The sequence below is a fragment of the Montipora capricornis genome, chromosome 12 (genome assembly GCF_036669925.1).
Source record: "Montipora capricornis isolate CH-2021 chromosome 12, ASM3666992v2, whole genome shotgun sequence".
Taxonomy (NCBI): domain Eukaryota; kingdom Metazoa; phylum Cnidaria; class Anthozoa; order Scleractinia; family Acroporidae; genus Montipora; species Montipora capricornis.
Window position 1 is genome coordinate 10,490,757 of NC_090894.1, and position 17,563 is coordinate 10,508,319.

At 43.5% G+C, this 17,563-nt stretch overlaps 1 protein-coding gene across 1 annotated transcript; it reads left to right on the forward strand.

Annotated features, from left to right (window-relative positions):
* The first annotated feature begins 1,161 nt into the window (after positions 1-1,161).
* Positions 1,162-16,192, forward strand: LOC138025923 (sacsin-like). The gene is made up of 2 exons (XM_068873064.1): positions 1,162-1,376; positions 2,633-16,192. Exons 1-2 carry the CDS (start codon positions 1,298-1,300, stop codon positions 15,436-15,438), a joined length of 12,885 nt encoding a protein of 4,294 aa, XP_068729165.1. The 5' UTR covers positions 1,162-1,297; the 3' UTR covers positions 15,439-16,192.
* Positions 16,193-17,563: the final 1,371 nt, after the last annotated feature.

Here is a 17,563-nt window from a genome sequence, read left to right on the forward strand (position 1 = left end):
CCGCTCAAATATCTGCTAAAATGCGTGCCGCACGTCCAGCATCATTATTTAAATCAATGATGTTATTGTTTTGTGGCATTGCCGTTGTCGCAGACGTCTTCACTGAACAAACGATAGAGTTAATATTAATACTGTTTAATTTCTCTCAGTATTTTGTTACAGAAGTCAGTCTTGAAAACTTTGTGTTATTTTAAGATTGGCCTTTTTGGAAAATGCAAAGCTAAAACTAGTGTTTTTTTTTTTCTTGATCAAAGGGAAGTCGTATGGTCAGAGGCGACCACCATTGACGCACATTTTAAAAAGCATTCTTGAGCGATATCCAGATGGAGGACAGATTTTGAAGGTACATTGCAGTGTTAACAAAGCTAGTTTCATTGTCTTCAAGTGAAGTGACTATTTTTCGTCCAAGATTCAATTTCGTTTCAGAATAAGTTACAGCTTTGTGAATTCAGTTGTTGATCTCTTCATCGCATATCCCAGTTTACCTTGGATTTTTATCTTGGCAGTTAATAGACCATTTTCGAATTCTCACGGCTGGACTGGATCTAGCATGAAATGGAGGCCAATGCGGGCAAATCTTTTCACATGCAAATTAATTTGCCCACATTAGCCTCCATTTCGTGCTAGATCCAGTCCAGCCGTGAGAATTCGAAAATGGTCTATTAAGTGTACACTAACCAAACTTTGGGGGCAAAGGTTGGCTTTCTTTTTCTCTTGACTAAACACCATCTTAGAACTCTCTAATCTGCCGTGATAAGCTTGCGCAAAACTACATCTCTCAGTGTGGTTTACTATTAACGAACCTGACAATTCAGTACTCTGTTGGCTGTTTTTTTTATGTCTCTTGGACAATAGACCACTTTCATAAATGGCGACCAACTTTACATTCTTTTGTATTTATGTTAATTAGACCTACTGCCCTCGTTTTAAAATAAATATTCTTTTGAAATTTGCTCGTGGTAGCGAGGTTAGTAGGGCTTCTTAGCATTAAAACAAAAGAATAATTTATTTGGCCGCCATTATGAAAGAGGTCTATGTTACTCATGTCCTGGGCTGACAACTAAGAGTGACTCTACTGATAACTGAGAAGGTTTTTTACAATTTTTCCTAGGAAATTATTCAAAATGCAGATGATGCAGGAGCTACTAAAGTCTCTTTTCTACTGGATTCCCGACCAAACTTCTATGGACGATCGTCGCTGTACACACCCAGTCTTGCGAAGTTTCAGGGATGCGCTTTGTATGCTCAAAATAACGCCCTTTTCAAGGAAAGTGACTGGGAAAACCTACAAAGACTCATGCAAAGCAGCAAGAAAGACGATCCATTGAAAGTGGGTCGCTTTGGAATAGGCTTCAATTCGGTTTATCACGTGACCGGTGAGTTGGATAGAAGAGCGATGTAAGAGACGACATAAGAGCGCAGGAATAGACCCTGAGAGGGCAAAAGAGACCACTCGCTGCTGCAACGAGTTGCAAAATTAGTGGAGGCAGTTCACCTTCTTGCGGCGTTATTAATTTACCTATTATCTCCCACACTGCAGCCCCCCCCCCCCCCTTATCAGTGTTTTGCTGAATACTTTAACACAGTCAACATTGAAAGGGGGAGAGGGAGGGGGGACGTGGAAAAGGTTGGAATTGTAGATACGGCGAGTATTGGTAGCTAGAAAAGCTGTTTTTTTTTAACTGGAGTATCTCACCAATTTTTGCAACTCGTTGTAGCTTACAAATAAATGTTTTGCAACCGATCTATAGAGAGGCAGATAACAATGCTGCAATGTACAATAGCTGGTGGATGAACAAAAGGAACTAATGAGAGATCTTCATCCATCAACATGGCGGCGTTGGCGTAACGTGAAACCACCTAATAAGGACTTAAAGATGTACGACGTGGACGTCACAAAACAATGGCATTTATTGAGCAAAATGTTGGCTCTGCACGTTTGTTTTGAAGTTTTGTTCTTTTTGTTTCACTTTCTTAGCAAATTTTGCACCATGAAATGACCAAATGTCAAGTTCCATTTAAAGCGTTGGTGCATATAGGCGAATTTTCATTTTATATCCTAGTTTAAACACCGTTCCTCCAACTTTAGTTCGTGGATAGTTCGGCTAGTTTTTGAACTATCTGGAATCGTAAGGAAGACGTTTAAAAGATGTGAACCAACCTTTTTAAATCACGTTCTCTAAGTCGTTGTCGTCGACATCGTAGAACTCCAGTAGTAACACTGGGGAGTATTATACTATATAAATACATATAAATACATAATATAAATACTAGTATATAAATGTATATTACATATATCTACTATTTCTATGGCCTCATCTAAACACAAAGGGGAGTTGGGAGAATTCGAGACAGTTATGCAACCCGAGACGCAGTCGAGGGTTTGCACAACTGTCGAGAATTCTACCCCTCTGCCTCGTTAAGTCGAATTTGATTCCTATTAAAAAGGGCATTTCGCGACAACTATATCCTGGAACAACTATAAATTAAGTGTATTTGTCCCTTCAAGGTGACAGACATCATACCGTGTGGAAAACAATGGACTGTTTGCCTGAAATTGCACTCGAGAGTAAGCAAGTGAAGGTAATATTTACCAAAACTTGACATAAATTTCCTTCCACCTTGTGTTTAGATCTTCCAAGCATTGTGAGCGGTGACGCTATAGCATTCCTTGATCCTCACGAAATCCACTTTGGAAAAAATGAAACAGGAGAGCAGTTTTCTTTGAGAGACCAGCCTCTTCAAAAGTGCAAAGACCAGTTCCTTCCGTATGAAGACGTCTTGGACTGCAAGATATCAACACAGTTTTATAATGGCACTCTGTTCCGTTTTCCCTTAAGAACTGAGCCATCTGATTTATCAAAAAAGAATTACACTCCTGAGAAAGTTCGGCAATTGTTTGATGCTCTAAAAAAAGAATCTTCTGTTATTCTTCTTTTTTTAAAGAATATTGAAGAAATATCTTTGTTTGAAACCGACGGGAGTAACATTCAAAAGCACGTATTTACTGTAAAATTGACCGACCGCTGCAGATCACAGGTTCATGAAGAGAAGAAATCCCTTTTGACGCAAATAAAGCGGCTGAGCGAAGGGCGCATCACAAACACAAGGCTATCCTTGACCTTAAATATCGATGAAGTGGAAAAAAATGGGAAAGCGGTTAGTCGCAAGTGGCTGGTTCACCACGAGATCGATGCTCAAGATTCAAGCTTAAGACAGTTGTCCTCGGAACTTGGTCTCCTTCCATGGATTGGTATTGCTGCTCCATTGGATCCCTCTGAACGTCAAGCTTTATCTTCAACCGGAGGGAGAATCTTTTGCTTCTTGCCACTTCCACCTGATGCTGACGCAAAAACTGGCTTTCCAGTTCACGTCCATGGCTATTTTGGCTTAACCGACAACCGACGGGGACTTAAGTGGCCGGGGTTGGATTGTCAGAATGATAACACGGCAGAATGGAATGTCAGGTTGTCAGAAAGAGTCGGAAGCCAAGCTTACGCCTCGATGTTGCTGTACCTGATTGAGAAACACACAAGAGAACCGGGTGATCCTTCATCAAATGCCAAGTTAGTGTATCTATCTTGGCCGTCTGTTCAAGAGGTACAGAGTCAATGGAAAGGGGTGCTTAACCCTATGTTCTCAATTTTGGTAAATAAGAACGTCTTTTGGACCCCTTCAGCTGGTGGCAAGTGGTCAAGACCCCAAGATGTTTTACTCGACAGAATGACAGATTCTAGTGAAATCAAAACAGCCGTTATAGAAACACTAATCCAAGCAAACGAAGAAGTTGTGACGCTACCAAATCACGTACTGAAAGCCATTGATTCCATGTCATGGTCTACACGTTCTATCACGCCTGCCTACGTAAGGAACCTCCTCAAGCAGGAACAGAAGGGGTCATGGAACATAAAGAATGTTTCAAAAGAGAAGAAGCTTTGTCTTCTACAGTATGTTTTAATCGACAAGAACCTGCAAGAGATGCAAGGTGTCCCACTCCTTCCCCTGGCAAGTGGAGGCTTCGTAAAATTTCGCCCTCTTCAGTACAGCCGTGAGCCTCAGGCTGCTGTCTGTGTTTTATCAGCAAGGTATTCACGTTCCCTTTTCCCCAACATGGAAAGTAAATTTCTCGATGACAGTATCCATTCCCCTGCCGTACAATATTTGTCCAACGCCGCTTTTGATTTGAAGAACCGCAACGCTATGCTTCCAATACAGCTCATGAAAATAAACCCGGACATTGCACTTAACCTCGTAAGGCAAATGCTGCCAACAGAATGGTCTGGAAGCAGTCATTTGGTTTATTGGTATCCTGGTCAAAATGGGCATCCACCAGAGAACTGGCTGGCGTCTGCATGGAGATGGATCCAAAATGATTTCTCTGGCAACCTTTCGCCAGTTGAAGAGCTACCATTGATTCCTCACACTACATCCGGACAGCGTGCCATAGTGAAGCTGAGAACATCAAGTCTGGCTATCAGAGATCATGATCAAGGCGTTTCATTGCCAAGACAAATTGTGTCCTTGCTCAGAAAGCTTGGGTGTATCGTGTTGGAAAACATACCTTCTTACGTAAATCACCACACTCTACACAAGTACATTGCCTCGCCGAACCCTTATGGAGTCCTTAAAGTTTTGCAAGTCGTAGGCCAAAGTACCTGTGTTCTGAACATTTCAACGAATTGCTCCTCAGAAGAAAAACGAGCGCTTCGAGGCTTTTTGTCGTCCACGGTCCTCAGCTGTGATCAGCAAAGCCTTCTCCTCGGGTTGCCTATTTTTGACGCAGTTGATGGAAAATGTTTTCTTGCTGTTAAGAATGGATTTCAATCTCGCACAATCGCTCCATTTGGTTTTGAACTTCCAACAAATCTGCCTATACCTAACGCTTCCGGAATCATATCCGTGAAGGATATGCAGTCAAATGACTTATTACAGCGCCTTGGCGTACAACCGATGAATCCAAAAGACTTTTTGACGACAGTTGTCTTTAATGGTATAAGCAGCGGATTCTACAATCACCGTCAGGTGTCCACATTGATGTGTTGGGTTCTTCGGCAGTACAACTACATGCAAAGCCACGCTATCCTTGAGTCTCTGAGAAATCTTCGGTTTGTCATCACGCAGAGTAACACATTAGTTACTCCTTGTGAAATCCTTGATCCCCAGAAGAGTATTTTGCAGCGACTGTTTGAAGGAAATAACAGCAAGTTTCCACATGACGACTTTGTGAAAGAAGACATTCTTCAGGGACTGCGGAAACTTGGAATGAGGAGTTCACCAAACACTCAAGACATTTTGCAAGTTGCCCAAACATTGGAAAACGTAGTTGACGGTGTTGCATCGCGTAGGGCTTTAGCGCTACTAGAGTTTTTGGATCAGAATCCATACATTCTACACTCAGACAAAACCCTACTCCAAGGGCTTATGGCTAAAAGATGGGTCCGACGGAAGGAAGATCGTCCGCCCTCTTATCCCAGAATGATGCCTTGGTTCGAAGATAGAGCACGCTTCTACAGTCCTCGTGAAATAGTGAGCCAGTCTAAGGCAAACATTGTGGGAGCTACGATGCCGCTGGTTTGGAAATCCTGTAGTGAAACACTTGAAGCAGCGTTTGGCTGGAACAACGGACCTCCTGTACATCACCTTATTTCTCAGCTGCGCTCTGCATGCTCTACACCATTAGAAGCCATGTCTACCAAAGAAAAACATTGGTTTGAAGACATGTTGAAAGATATTTACCAAGAGCTATCAAAGAGCGTTGAAGATGCCACCAAGATGATTACTGGTGATTCGAGCTTTCCAGCGTTGATTTGGCACGGCAGTGGGTTTACATTTCCACACAAGATAGCTTTTTCTTGCTCCTGCAATATCAACTTCATTCCCTACCTATACGTCATTCCAGGCGATTTCGTTACCTTTCGTGCGTTTTTTGAACGTTGCGGCGTTCGGATAACGTTCAATGACTCAGACTTCCTAGATGTTCTTGTAATGATCAAGGAAAAGCACGACGCAGGAGGTGGAACAAGAGATGTAACAGCCGACCAGAAACTATCACATGACATCCTCCACTGGATCGTAAGAGGGGAAGAACCACTTGGTCCTGAGCTTCGCCAACGTCTGCTAGTTCCCGTTATGACTTGGGACAAAACGTTAAAGCTGGTCCTTTGCAACGAGTGCACCTTTTGTGACGCAAGTTGGTTGAGGAAAGGAGGCCATGAGCTGCCAGTCACAAATCAGTATCCCATGATCCATGACACAATATCCCCAAAAATTGCATCTTTGCTGGGTGTTCCACCCATTAGTACGCGCATCTCATGCGCGGAGGCCCTTGGCATCGAACAAACTGGTCCTCACGAGCCAGTTACCACCAGGTTAAAAAATATTTTAAATGAGTACAAAGAAGGTGTTGGCGTTTTCAGGGAACTTGTCCAAAATGCAGATGATGCTGGGGCAACCGAAGTGCAGTTTGTCCTCGACTGGCGTAGTCACCCAACCGAAAAGCTTCTGGCCCCTGGTATGGCAGACTGTCAAGGACCCGCGCTTTTAGTGTACAACAATGCGGTTTTTTCAGATGAGGATTTGGTTAACATATCAAAGTTGGCTGGAGCAACAAAGAGAGAAGATCTCGAGAAGATAGGTCGCTTTGGACTTGGTTTCAGCTCAGTTTACCATTTCACTGATGTACCGAGTTTCATAAGTCGAAGTTATGCAGTGTTCTTTGATCCACATACAAGTCACCTCCAAGCACAAATTCAAAGTCCCTCGAAGCCTGGGATTAAGTTGAATTTCTCAGTGAATCCGAGTAATTTACTATACTTTTCTGATCAGTTTGCACCTTTCAACGGATTGTTTGGCTGTAATATCACTCTGCCAAATGTATCTGAGGAGTTCTTTTTTCAAGGAACATTGTTCAGATTTGCATTCCGAACAAAGCGAGGGGAAATCAGTGATAAGATTTACAGTAAGGAAGAAATTCACAACTTAGCGCGTTCTTTTCAAGAATCATCACCAAGCTTGCTTTTGTTTACCCAAAATGTGCGAAAAGTCACTTTTTCAGAAATAAGCAAGAACTCTGTTGGTCACGAAACTTCTCAAGTTCTTTTTGAGGTGGCGAAAGATACAGTCAGTGTTCATCAATCGGGTAAGAAATCTGAAAAAGAACCCACCTTTCTTGAATCTTGTGCGAAATGGACCAAGGCAGCCATTGAACAGAACGGTACCACAACACCTCCCAAGAGGTCAGAGATTGTGACTATTTCGTCAACGATGAATTGTAAGAGTGGAACAAAAAGGCATGAAGAAGGCACCTGGTTAGTGACGTCCAGCCTCGGAACGGGCCGTTCCTTCACTTTAGCAACAAGCGAAGAAGGTAAAAAACAGGGCCTTCTGTCTGCCTCGGGAATAGCAGGAAAGATATCCTCCAGAAGCGACGACAAGGCAGTCTCAAAACCAGCGGTCGTTCGAGGTGAACTATTTTGTTTTCTACCCCTCTCCATTCCAACCGGTTTACCTGTCCATGTTAACGGGTATTTTGCAGTCACGTCAAACCGTCGAGGAATCTGGGAAAGTACAACAGCTGAAACTGGTAGATTCCAGCCTTTAGAGGTTCGATGGAACAGAAACCTTATGGATGATGCACTGTCCCAAGCCTACATTCAGCTCTTAGAAGAAATGGTGCTCATGCAACAAAAAGGGAAGATCGCACTCTACCGTAGTTTTCTACTTTGGCCAAATCCGGAGACGTTGGAATCAACGGCATGGAAAGCGCTCATCAACAGCGTTTATCAAAAAATCGCCGACTCGAATCTTCCGCTGGTAAATATGGGCGGAAAGTGGCTTCCAATTATCCATTGTATCTTTCAAGACGCGAAATTACAAAAGATTCCTAATAGTGAAACTGTCCTTTCCATGTATGATTACAAAGTAGTTCAGCTGCCTGAATTTGCAAAGAAAGGCTTCAAACAGGCTAGGTGTGATGAAATCATCCAAAAGCGAACAATGACACCAGAAATGTTTCTTAAACAGGTCTTTTTTCCCAATATCATGAATATTCCTGGCAATTTACGAGATCGCATTGTTTGTTATCTGATGGATCACTGCTTACGAGTGCATTCAAGTCTTCAAGAGGACCCTTCAGGGAAACTCTATGTTTCCTTACTCACATCAAATAGCTGTATTCCTTGTAGTCCAGATGACGAAGACTTGGCATGTCCGAAAGAGCTGATAAGTCCCAATGGTGCAGCCGCACCCTTGTTTACACCAGAGGACAAGCGATTTCCGGTTGGGACATGCTACCACACACAAGAGCGGCTTCTAATGCTTCAGAAGCTGGGAATGAAAACTGACATCCTTGACTGGGACAGTCTGCTCGAGAGAGCAAACACCGTGCAAGAGATATACAGGCTGAAAGGTGAAGAAGCTGCTCGAAAGAGAGTTAAATGTATCGTCGAATATTTCAATGATCATCTTCACAATCTTGGGGATCGATCAGCTGAAATCATTGCAGAACTAAGGAACACTAGCTTGTTTCCCGTTCTTAAGAAACCAGAAAATTACACCATGAAATGGAGAGGGTCCGACGATCATGGAAAGGAAGTTAATATGCTCCCTGCTGAAGACTTGTATGGGGAAGAATACAAGTTCGTCGCAGGATCATCTAGTCCAGTGCTTGATGACAGTGAAAGCCTTGGCTGCGGAAGACTTAATGAGGAAACGAGAAATCTGTTTGGGTTTGATGTTCGTAAGCCAACTGTCGACGAAGTTCTTTTTCAGCTGGACCAAGCTATCGATTCTACAGTCCACTCTCCAAGTGAAGTCCAATGTTTGCAACGCGTTTGCGAAGACATATACAGCTATCTTCAAGACCTCCTTCCCATTCCTGTTGGAGAGAACATCATTGAAGAATTAGCCAAACGATCCTGGATATTAATCCAAGGTAAATTTGTGTCATCCTCTTGCGTCGCTTTTACGTGGACTGGAATCGGCGAACCATTTCTTTACGAAGTTCCGAGAGCGTTCGCCGAAAATTATCCCCGCCTGTTCCGTGCTACAAGAGTAAGAGACTATTTTAACACTGAGGACTTCATAGCTACTCTGTATAGGTTAATAAAAGCGAAGCAAGGAAGACCTCTTGGTGAAGATGAATTTAAGGTTACAAAATGCTTGATTGAAGAACTTTTGGATGCACCAGATGACGTTCTTCAAGAGGAAAACGGTATGATTCCACTGCCAGACGACGGCCTAGTTATGCGAGCGGCACGAGACCTATCTATAAATGATGCACCGTGGGTGTCTTCACAAGTTGATACCCGGTATGTTCACAAGCATGTGCCCATTGATCTTGCTCACAAAATGGGAGCGGTTGACATTCGTTCGAGGAAACTGGCCAAAATATCACGCCCGATCGGACAAGAATTTGGTCAGCGAGAAGAGCTGACTGATCGCTTGAAAGGGATTTTAAAGTCGTATCCATGTGATGTAGGAATCCTTAAAGAGCTCGTTCAAAATGCTGACGATGCTGGAGCAACTGAGATACACTTCATTTATGATCCCCGAACACATCCCACAAATCGACTTCTCAGTGAAAATTGGAAAGAGTTGCAAGGGCCTGCCCTGTGTGTGTACAACGACAAACCGTTCTCAGAAAAGGATTTGGAAGGCATCCAGAGACTAGGAATTGGAAGCAAAACAGACGATCCAACGAAGACAGGGCAGTATGGAATTGGATTTAACTCAGTTTACCACCTCACGGACTGTCCAAGTTTCATCTCCAATGGAGACACGCTGTGTATTCTTGATCCTCACTGCCGCTATGCTCCGGGAGCAACAAAAGAAAGCCCTGGGCGTCTTATTGCACCTATAGGAGAGGAAGAACGATCTGACTACAGGGACATATTTCCTTGCTATCTTGAGGATCATTTCGATTTATCAATGTCAACAATGTTTCGACTTCCCCTGCGAAACAACAACTTGTCCATGACATCACTAATATCAGACGAGCAAGTTTCTTATGAGCAGATAACAAGGTTCATGAATTTGTTCACTATTGAAGCTAAAGAAATACTTCTGTTCTTAAACCATTTGACGAAAATCACCTTGTCGAAGATTGAAGAGGGTAAGCTAAAACAGTTATATTCCGTCTCTGCAGAGATATCAGAAGCAGATTTTGAGCGTCGGAAGCAGCTTTCAGATCACCTCAAACGCTCCAAGACGTTTCAAACGAATGAAATTGAATGGTTTGGAATTACATACCCGCTACTAATTCAAGACACCCGTACAAGGGAGAAATGGCTTATTCATCAATGCATTGGTCTGAAGCCCGGTGATACAACAGAGGAAGTACCGAATGGTCGTCCTTATGGTTTGCTACCTCGAGGAGGCATTGCTGCCAAGGTTTTTGAGCAGTCATCGGTGAAGTCCAGTGTCGTGTTTGAATCACAACATAAAGCCTATTGTTTCTTGCCTTTACCGTTAAATACTGGTCTCCCTGTTCATGTTAACGGTCACTTTTACCTTGATTCTGCACGAAGAAACCTGTGGCACGATGCAAACAATGAAGGATTCGGGTGCCAATGGAACAACTTCTTGAAAACGAAGGTTTTAGCTGAAGCCTACGTTTCGCTGTTGTTGACGGCCAGAGAATTTGTACCTGGATCAGAAATTGCTGTTGAGGATCGCTTCTCCAAAACGTACCAGATCTCTGAAAGGTTGCGATGGTACCATGGTCTCTTTCCTCATTTAGCATCAGTCGATAACCATTGGGCCATTCTGGCTTCATCACTGTTTTGCGCGATTTGTCGTCAGGATGAGAGTTTACTACCCTTGGTAAAGAAAGTCACTGTTAAAGTGCCTGGTACAAGAACAGAGGGAGTTGAAAGTAAAGAGTCGAATCGCTGCTTTTGGCTACCTCCCTCACAAGGATTTTTTAACACAATGTCCGTTATTAGCGTCTCAGATAAAGAGCGCTGCGAAATACTGTTGAGAATTGGCTTCAAGCTCCTATATTCCTCCCAAAGACTCTTTGAAGACTTCAAGAAAGCAGGCACCAGTGTGAGGCAGATTACTCCTGAGGCAGTCATCCAGTTTTTGAAAGAAGGTTCAGCAAATATCGGTACACTGCCCTGTCCTGTTCAAGAGACTGAACTACGTTCAGCGGTAGGTGTTCTTATCATGTTGAGTTACTGCATGAAGTCTCCTAAATTTGCAGCAAGCATGTTTGGATTACCTCTGTTACTAACTGAGGATGGATTTCTCAGGCGTTTTCAAGAAGCTAACACAGTGTTTCTGACTCGTTTTTTTGATTTGGTACCGACAAAGAGTTCCCTGTTCATTCATCATACACTCGTTTCGCCTTTACTGGACATCGAGAAGGAAATACTTTCCACCAATCAGCGTGTGCTCAGGAAATTTGACATTCCCGCCTTAGCATCTCTCTTACCAGATAGTGGAAGCGACAGTTGGTATGAGACAAACAACCTTATACCATGGGATGAGAAGAAAGGCCCGTCCAAACGTTGGTTGCAGCTACTCTGGGAGTTTATATCCAAAGTTCATGGAAAGGATCCGAATAACTTTTCCCTAAACCCTTTGGGCCAGTGGCCAGTAATACCGACATCATCGGGATTCCTAAGTCCAGTTTCTAAAAGTAAAGTCATTCTTGACCTGACTTCTTCGCAGACTTGGTCACCTGGCCAAAGAAACGTTGTCGAGTTGTTACGCAAACTTGAATGCCACGAAGTTGATGCCAAGCTCATTAGCCGCGATGGAAAATGGGATGTTTCTCCCATACTAAGATCATGCCTTTCTTACTCCAACTCTTCGCAAGATGTACTGAAGGTACTCGACCACCTGATGAAACAAGAAAGTATCTCCGGCAAACTTTCTGAAGATGAAATGATCTCTATTCTGCAGTTTCTTCAAGAAGACGTCAGTTCTATAAAAGCCAACGTTACGTCATCTTCAACTATGAAACGATTACCATTCTTCAAGACTTTTCGTGGAAATTTTGTCAGCCTCGAGAACGTGCCATCAATTTATGTGGTACCAACTGGTTTACCCAATGAGGAGTCAGAAGTATGGATGACTGGAAATGAATGTGTGTTCCTGGCACCCCAACCAAAGCTTGACAATTTGTACCGAGAGGTTTTGGGAGCAGGAAATAGGACACACTTAGATTGTTACTTGGACTTCATTTTTCCAAAGTTCCCTGATCTAAATCAAACAACGCGAATGCTGCACCTCGAATACGTTAGGCGAGTATTGCTGCCATTTTGCTTCGACAAAATTCAACGTTCCAGAGTTATCAGTTCTCTGCGAACTTTGGCTTTTATTCCTGATACCTCTGGGATACCACGCATGGCCTCGTATTTTTATGACCCAGGTGTGAAAGTTTTTGCAGTGATGTTACCACCAGCATCGAAGCCACCAAAGCCGTTTACCGAGGATTCTGGCTGGTTAGATCTTCTTCGCGAAATTGGGTTAAAAGGAGAAGTCAGCAAAGATCAGTTCAAAACGTTTGCTAACAATGTGGCCACACAAGCAGAGCATGTGAACAAGTCATCTCGCCCTGGCTTGGAGAAAAAGTCCAAGGTGCTAGTGAAACACCTGTTTACCGACACCTCCCTACATCATGAAAACTATCTCTCTGATCTCTCTACAATCAAGTTCTTGGCTTCTCAAAAGGCAACTGATGAGCTAATTCACCTTCACAAGCAGCATTTGGTTGATAGTGGAAACCAGGATCAACTTCCTCCGTTCGTTCAATTTAAGGATTCAGTCCCCCACGGTTATGAGAGGCTTGTGTGGACATCCGCGTCGCTTCTTCCATCGTGGGCCACCCCAGAGTCTCCAAAGTTAGCAATGCTTCAGTTTCTGAAGAAGCCTTCCCTGGATCAAGTGGTTGAAAATATAAAAAATATCTCAAGGAATGTATCTAAGCGCGCAGATCGAGAACAGCCAGAGCCCAAACGCCGTCTGCTGAAGCAAATTATGATCGAAGTTTACACATTTCTAACAGAGATGAGCAATTGTCCGAGTAATGATTCGCTTGAGTCGAAACAAACATGCGAAACAATCCAAAGTCTACTTTCCTCCGTTGCTTGCATTCTTGTCGAAGATGGGCGTATTTTTGTCCGTTGTGACCAGTTGGCCTATCGTCTCGAAGAAGAGCTGCCACCTTACTTGTACAGAGTTCCGCGAGAGTATGGACAATTTGAGCACTTGCTCAAACGACTTGGGGCAATGGAAAACGCCACACCTGCACAATTTGCCAAACTTCTCAGTCGTCTAAAAGAGTCAATCGGAGAGGAGAAGATGCACGTTAATGAGCTGACTGCCGCAAAGCAAGCAGTATATGGGCTATTTTATACTTTGCACGCTTTAAACGACAAAGCTAAAGATGAAGAAACAAGTTGTGAAGACAATCCTTTAGCAGAATTTCGTACCCTTTATCTTCCAAGCAGGGAGCAACGCCTTCACTATTCTAGCGAACTTGTGCTCTTTCACTGCCCGCGTTACAAGTATCGCATTGCGCGCAATACTTACAATTTTTTTGATCCTCTGAGCAAAGAACTGACATTTGCAACACCAGAGCAACTTGTTGATCTTTTGCCAGTTCATTTGCGACCCAAAATGTTGGCGTCTCTCGTGAGGGAAGAACTTCATGAAGAGTGTAAAGACAAGAAGTGCCGCGCGGATATTGAAGGTAAATGCCAAGCGACAGAACGTCTCCGGCAGGTCGTATTTTCTCCACAGCTCGTGGATGGAATCCTGAGAATCCTCAAGTATCAATGGCAGAGGGCTAAGTTAACAGATGAAGTTCGCGACAAAGTTCGCAGCTTTCAAAAGGAACTAGGCATGAGTTGCATGGAAGTGTTGTCCACAGAACTAATTGAGAATGAATCGGATACACCTATTCCAGACAGCAAAAGATCAAAGGGCGTTGAATGCTTTGTGGGGAAGGAAAATGGCATGAAGCACATTTTTATCAAGCACGGTGTGGAGACGAGCAACATTAGCAGAGTTCTCTGCAGAGAGATAAACCAACTGACAGGGTGTTACATCGCTGAAGTCAGCTGGTTGCATCTTTCAGCTATTCTCGAATGCAAGAATCCGCAAGAAATACCATCTAAACTCGACAGTGCTGGTGTGGCAGAAGATATAGACGCTGATGCCTCTCAAGAACTTGAACCTGAGCTTGGTACAGAATATCCCGAAGAGCTTCAAGACCTTCTGGTTCAGTTCGACGATTTTTATTTTCGGCGCGGCGAGTATGTTGCATATGAGACGGAAGACTCTACCGATGAAGAACCCAAGTACATCTACGCAAAGATTCTTTATCGTCTTCAAACACCGCAGCCTGCCAAACAAAAGAAGGATAGGAAAAAGAGGAAGCAGAAAGGAGAGAGCAAGTACCTTAGCAGATACATGATAGACATTGGGAACCAAAAGAAAGAAGTGGACGTGTTGGACCTATACAAGATAAAACGACCCCAAAAAGATAGCGAACAAGAAAATGCAACAGAAGACGAGCCTGTCTCAGAGTCAGTCCAGCTTGTGCCATACGAAGGAAAAGATGGAGAAAACGGAAAAACGAAAGCAGGACCGTCCACAGCTTCTTCTCAAGGAGCTACTGCCGAACCTCCCAAGCCCACAACGCTGGAAAAAGCTTTCGAAGAAGTGCGTAAGGCATTGGCCGAAATTTGGAAACTTCCAGAGGATAAAAGAAAGAAGGCCGTGAGACGACTCTACCTTCGTTGGCACCCAGACAAGAACATGGACATGCAAGACGTTGCGAATGAGGTCATGAAGTTCATTCAAAACGAAGTAGACAGGCGATCTAAAGGTGGATCGGCAGCGGGGCATAGACAAGACTTCAACAGAGGGCGGCCAGATTTCTCCGATTTCTCCGATTTCTTTACGCGCTGGAATCAAAGAGCTCGCCGACAGCGCTCGAGCTACGAGAATTTCCGTCGCCACAATACGAGATTCACCGGTTTTGCGTCATCCTCCAGGAGACGTTACCAGGCTCCCAACACACGCCTCGCTAAGATTTGGATGAGTCAAAGCAGAGAGGACCTTCGTTCCGTCAAACATCTCTTGACTGCCCGAGATCCGCTGTACTACCTGGTCTGTTTTCAATGTCATCAAGTAGCGGAAAAGGCCCTCAAGGCATCGCTGTATGCACTCTCAGGAGTCGCCGACAGTCAGTTGTGTAGTCACGACTTGGGGAAACTAGCTTGTGACCTCTCCCAGCTTCCTGGAGCCCCTGACCTGACGTCAGTGGTTGCCCGATTGTCCACCTACTATGACGAGACGCGGTATCCAAACAGTCACGTGCCAGCTAGAGCACCAAAGGACGCGTTCCAGGATTCTCAGCAGGCCCAAGAAGCGTTCAGATTGGCCGCTGACCTTTTAACCAGGCTTGAAAGCTTGGGACTCTAACACATAGACCTACCTTGTAATTACCATAGAGGAAGAACCGTTTACATCTCGTTTTTTGAAAACAGTAGCTAATCTTCGCGAGTACATTCGTTTAACTTAAAAAACGGAAAACTTTTCGGGAACCACATACCTCTTTTGTATCGTCAAACCAAAGTGGTTTCAAGGTACGAAATTTCACAGTTCTTTTTTCTTTTCTCGAACACGTGGATAAATCAGCTTTTCAGAAAAAGAGGATTGTAGTTTTATAGGCTTTCCGGACCTGTTATGTTTTCAGTTTACGAGAAATCTGCAAAGCAGGCCTTTGAAATGATCTAAATGGCTTTGTGAAATAACCGACTCTATACGATCGTAGCCGTGTATGCTGCGGCGAAATTCCATTTTACGCGTTCTGTCGGAACTAATTTCCCTGAATATTTTTTTTAGCGTCATTTTATTCCAACCAAAATTTCATCTCTAGGTCAATATAATAGTTTTGTAATTTTCACCACATTGTTCTTAAAGCAATCTCGCAGTTTTGTTTGAATTACTGTTATATCTTAAAACCGGAAAACAAACGTGAACGTTACAAAAGTTACATTGGGTTTTTGAAAGCGTACTTTGTATTACGTGGGTCCTTTTTTTGGAAAAAGCAAATTCGAAGTACAGCACTGAAAATGGCGGATCGATCGAAATTACGTTCCGATATGTATTCGAGTAATTTTACAGCACTTGACCACTTTTACATTTTTATGTCAAAATAAACTGTTACACTCAGGTTTTGAGGTTCTGTTGTAGTTTAGAAAGCCAGGAAACTTGCTGGGTTGTAGGTCGCGGTTTCTCGTTTCACTCAGTTTAACTCAATAAGCATTGGTTTTTGAAACGAGGGAGAAGTGAAAAACCTCTCGGAGCAGAGTAGAGAACCAAGAAAGTGAACCCGCACGTGACGCTGAATCTGGGAATTAAACCCGGGTCATATTGGTAAGAGGTGAGTGATCTCACAGCTACGCCAGCCCTACTCCCCATTTGGCATACACCTTATTTGCGAAGATTTGGGAGGCGGGGTGACCTCATGGGTTAGTGCGCTCGACTGCGGATCGTGTGGTCCGGGTTCGGGTCCTGACCAGGGACATTGTGTTGTGTTCTTGGGCAAGACACTTTACTCTCACAGTGCCTCTCTCAACCCAGGAGTATAAATGGGTACCGGCGAATCTAATGCTGGGGGTAGCCCTGCGGTGGACTGGCATCCCATCCAAGGGGGAGTAGAAATACTCCTAGTCGCTTCATGCTATAGAAACCGGAGATAAGCGCCGGCCTGATGGGCCTTCTAGGCTCGTAGCAGACTTTACCTTTACCTTATTTGCGAAGATGGGGAATTTCGAGATGAGTATAGGAAATCATATAAACTCGAGAGCATTTCGTGATTTATGGGCGCGAGTGATGTTTTGAAAGTTCTCCAAATTGCACGAGACGAAGGTCAGTGCGATTTCAAAACATCACGAGTGACCATAAATCACGGAATGCACGATCAAGTTCATACGATTTTTTATTTATTATATACTCAAGTGCTAGTTTCCATAGCAACTTCCGTATTGCACTCTGTAACCTCCTCCTATTTATGCATTCGTCATGGACCAATAAGAAACGCGATGTTTTGTTGAATATATAATAAGTAAAGGTTTGTGGGCTGAAAGAATATTCGGTTGAAACAGTAAAATAACGAAGTGATAAAAAAAGTTACAACATGTTAATCATACTTTAAGTGAAACTGGATGAAGGAAATACAGCTACAAAATACTACAAATACTTGCATTGTTACGGACACCGGAACTGAAAAGATTGAAAAAAAGGTGAGCAGACCGTTAGATAGCGAAAAACTGTTAGATTAAACGAATGTCGGTCGTTTCGCTTACGGGTCGTTTTGGCCACGATCAGTTCGCCTACGTTTGCCTACGTCTTTGGCCCTGTCTTCTACTTCGAGAACCATTAATTTAAAACGTTTGATGCAATCTAGCAAGCCGAAACCGAGATTGTAGACAAAGGCATAAAATTTTTTTGCACTAACACGAGCGCACACAACCAAAAGATGAAAATGTCACTCTGCAATCACTTACATCTTAAGTTAAGGCTCACTGGATTCGAGTTGCCA

Coding starts and splice junctions, on each gene's coding strand:
- LOC138025923 (XM_068873064.1), top strand. CDS start 1,298: ATGCAAAGCAGCAAGAAAGACGATCCATTGAAAGTGGGTCGCTTTGGA. Junction 1,377..2,632: donor TTCGGTTTATCACGTGACCG/GTGAGTTGGATA, acceptor CCTTGTGTTTAG/ATCTTCCAAGCATTGTGAGC.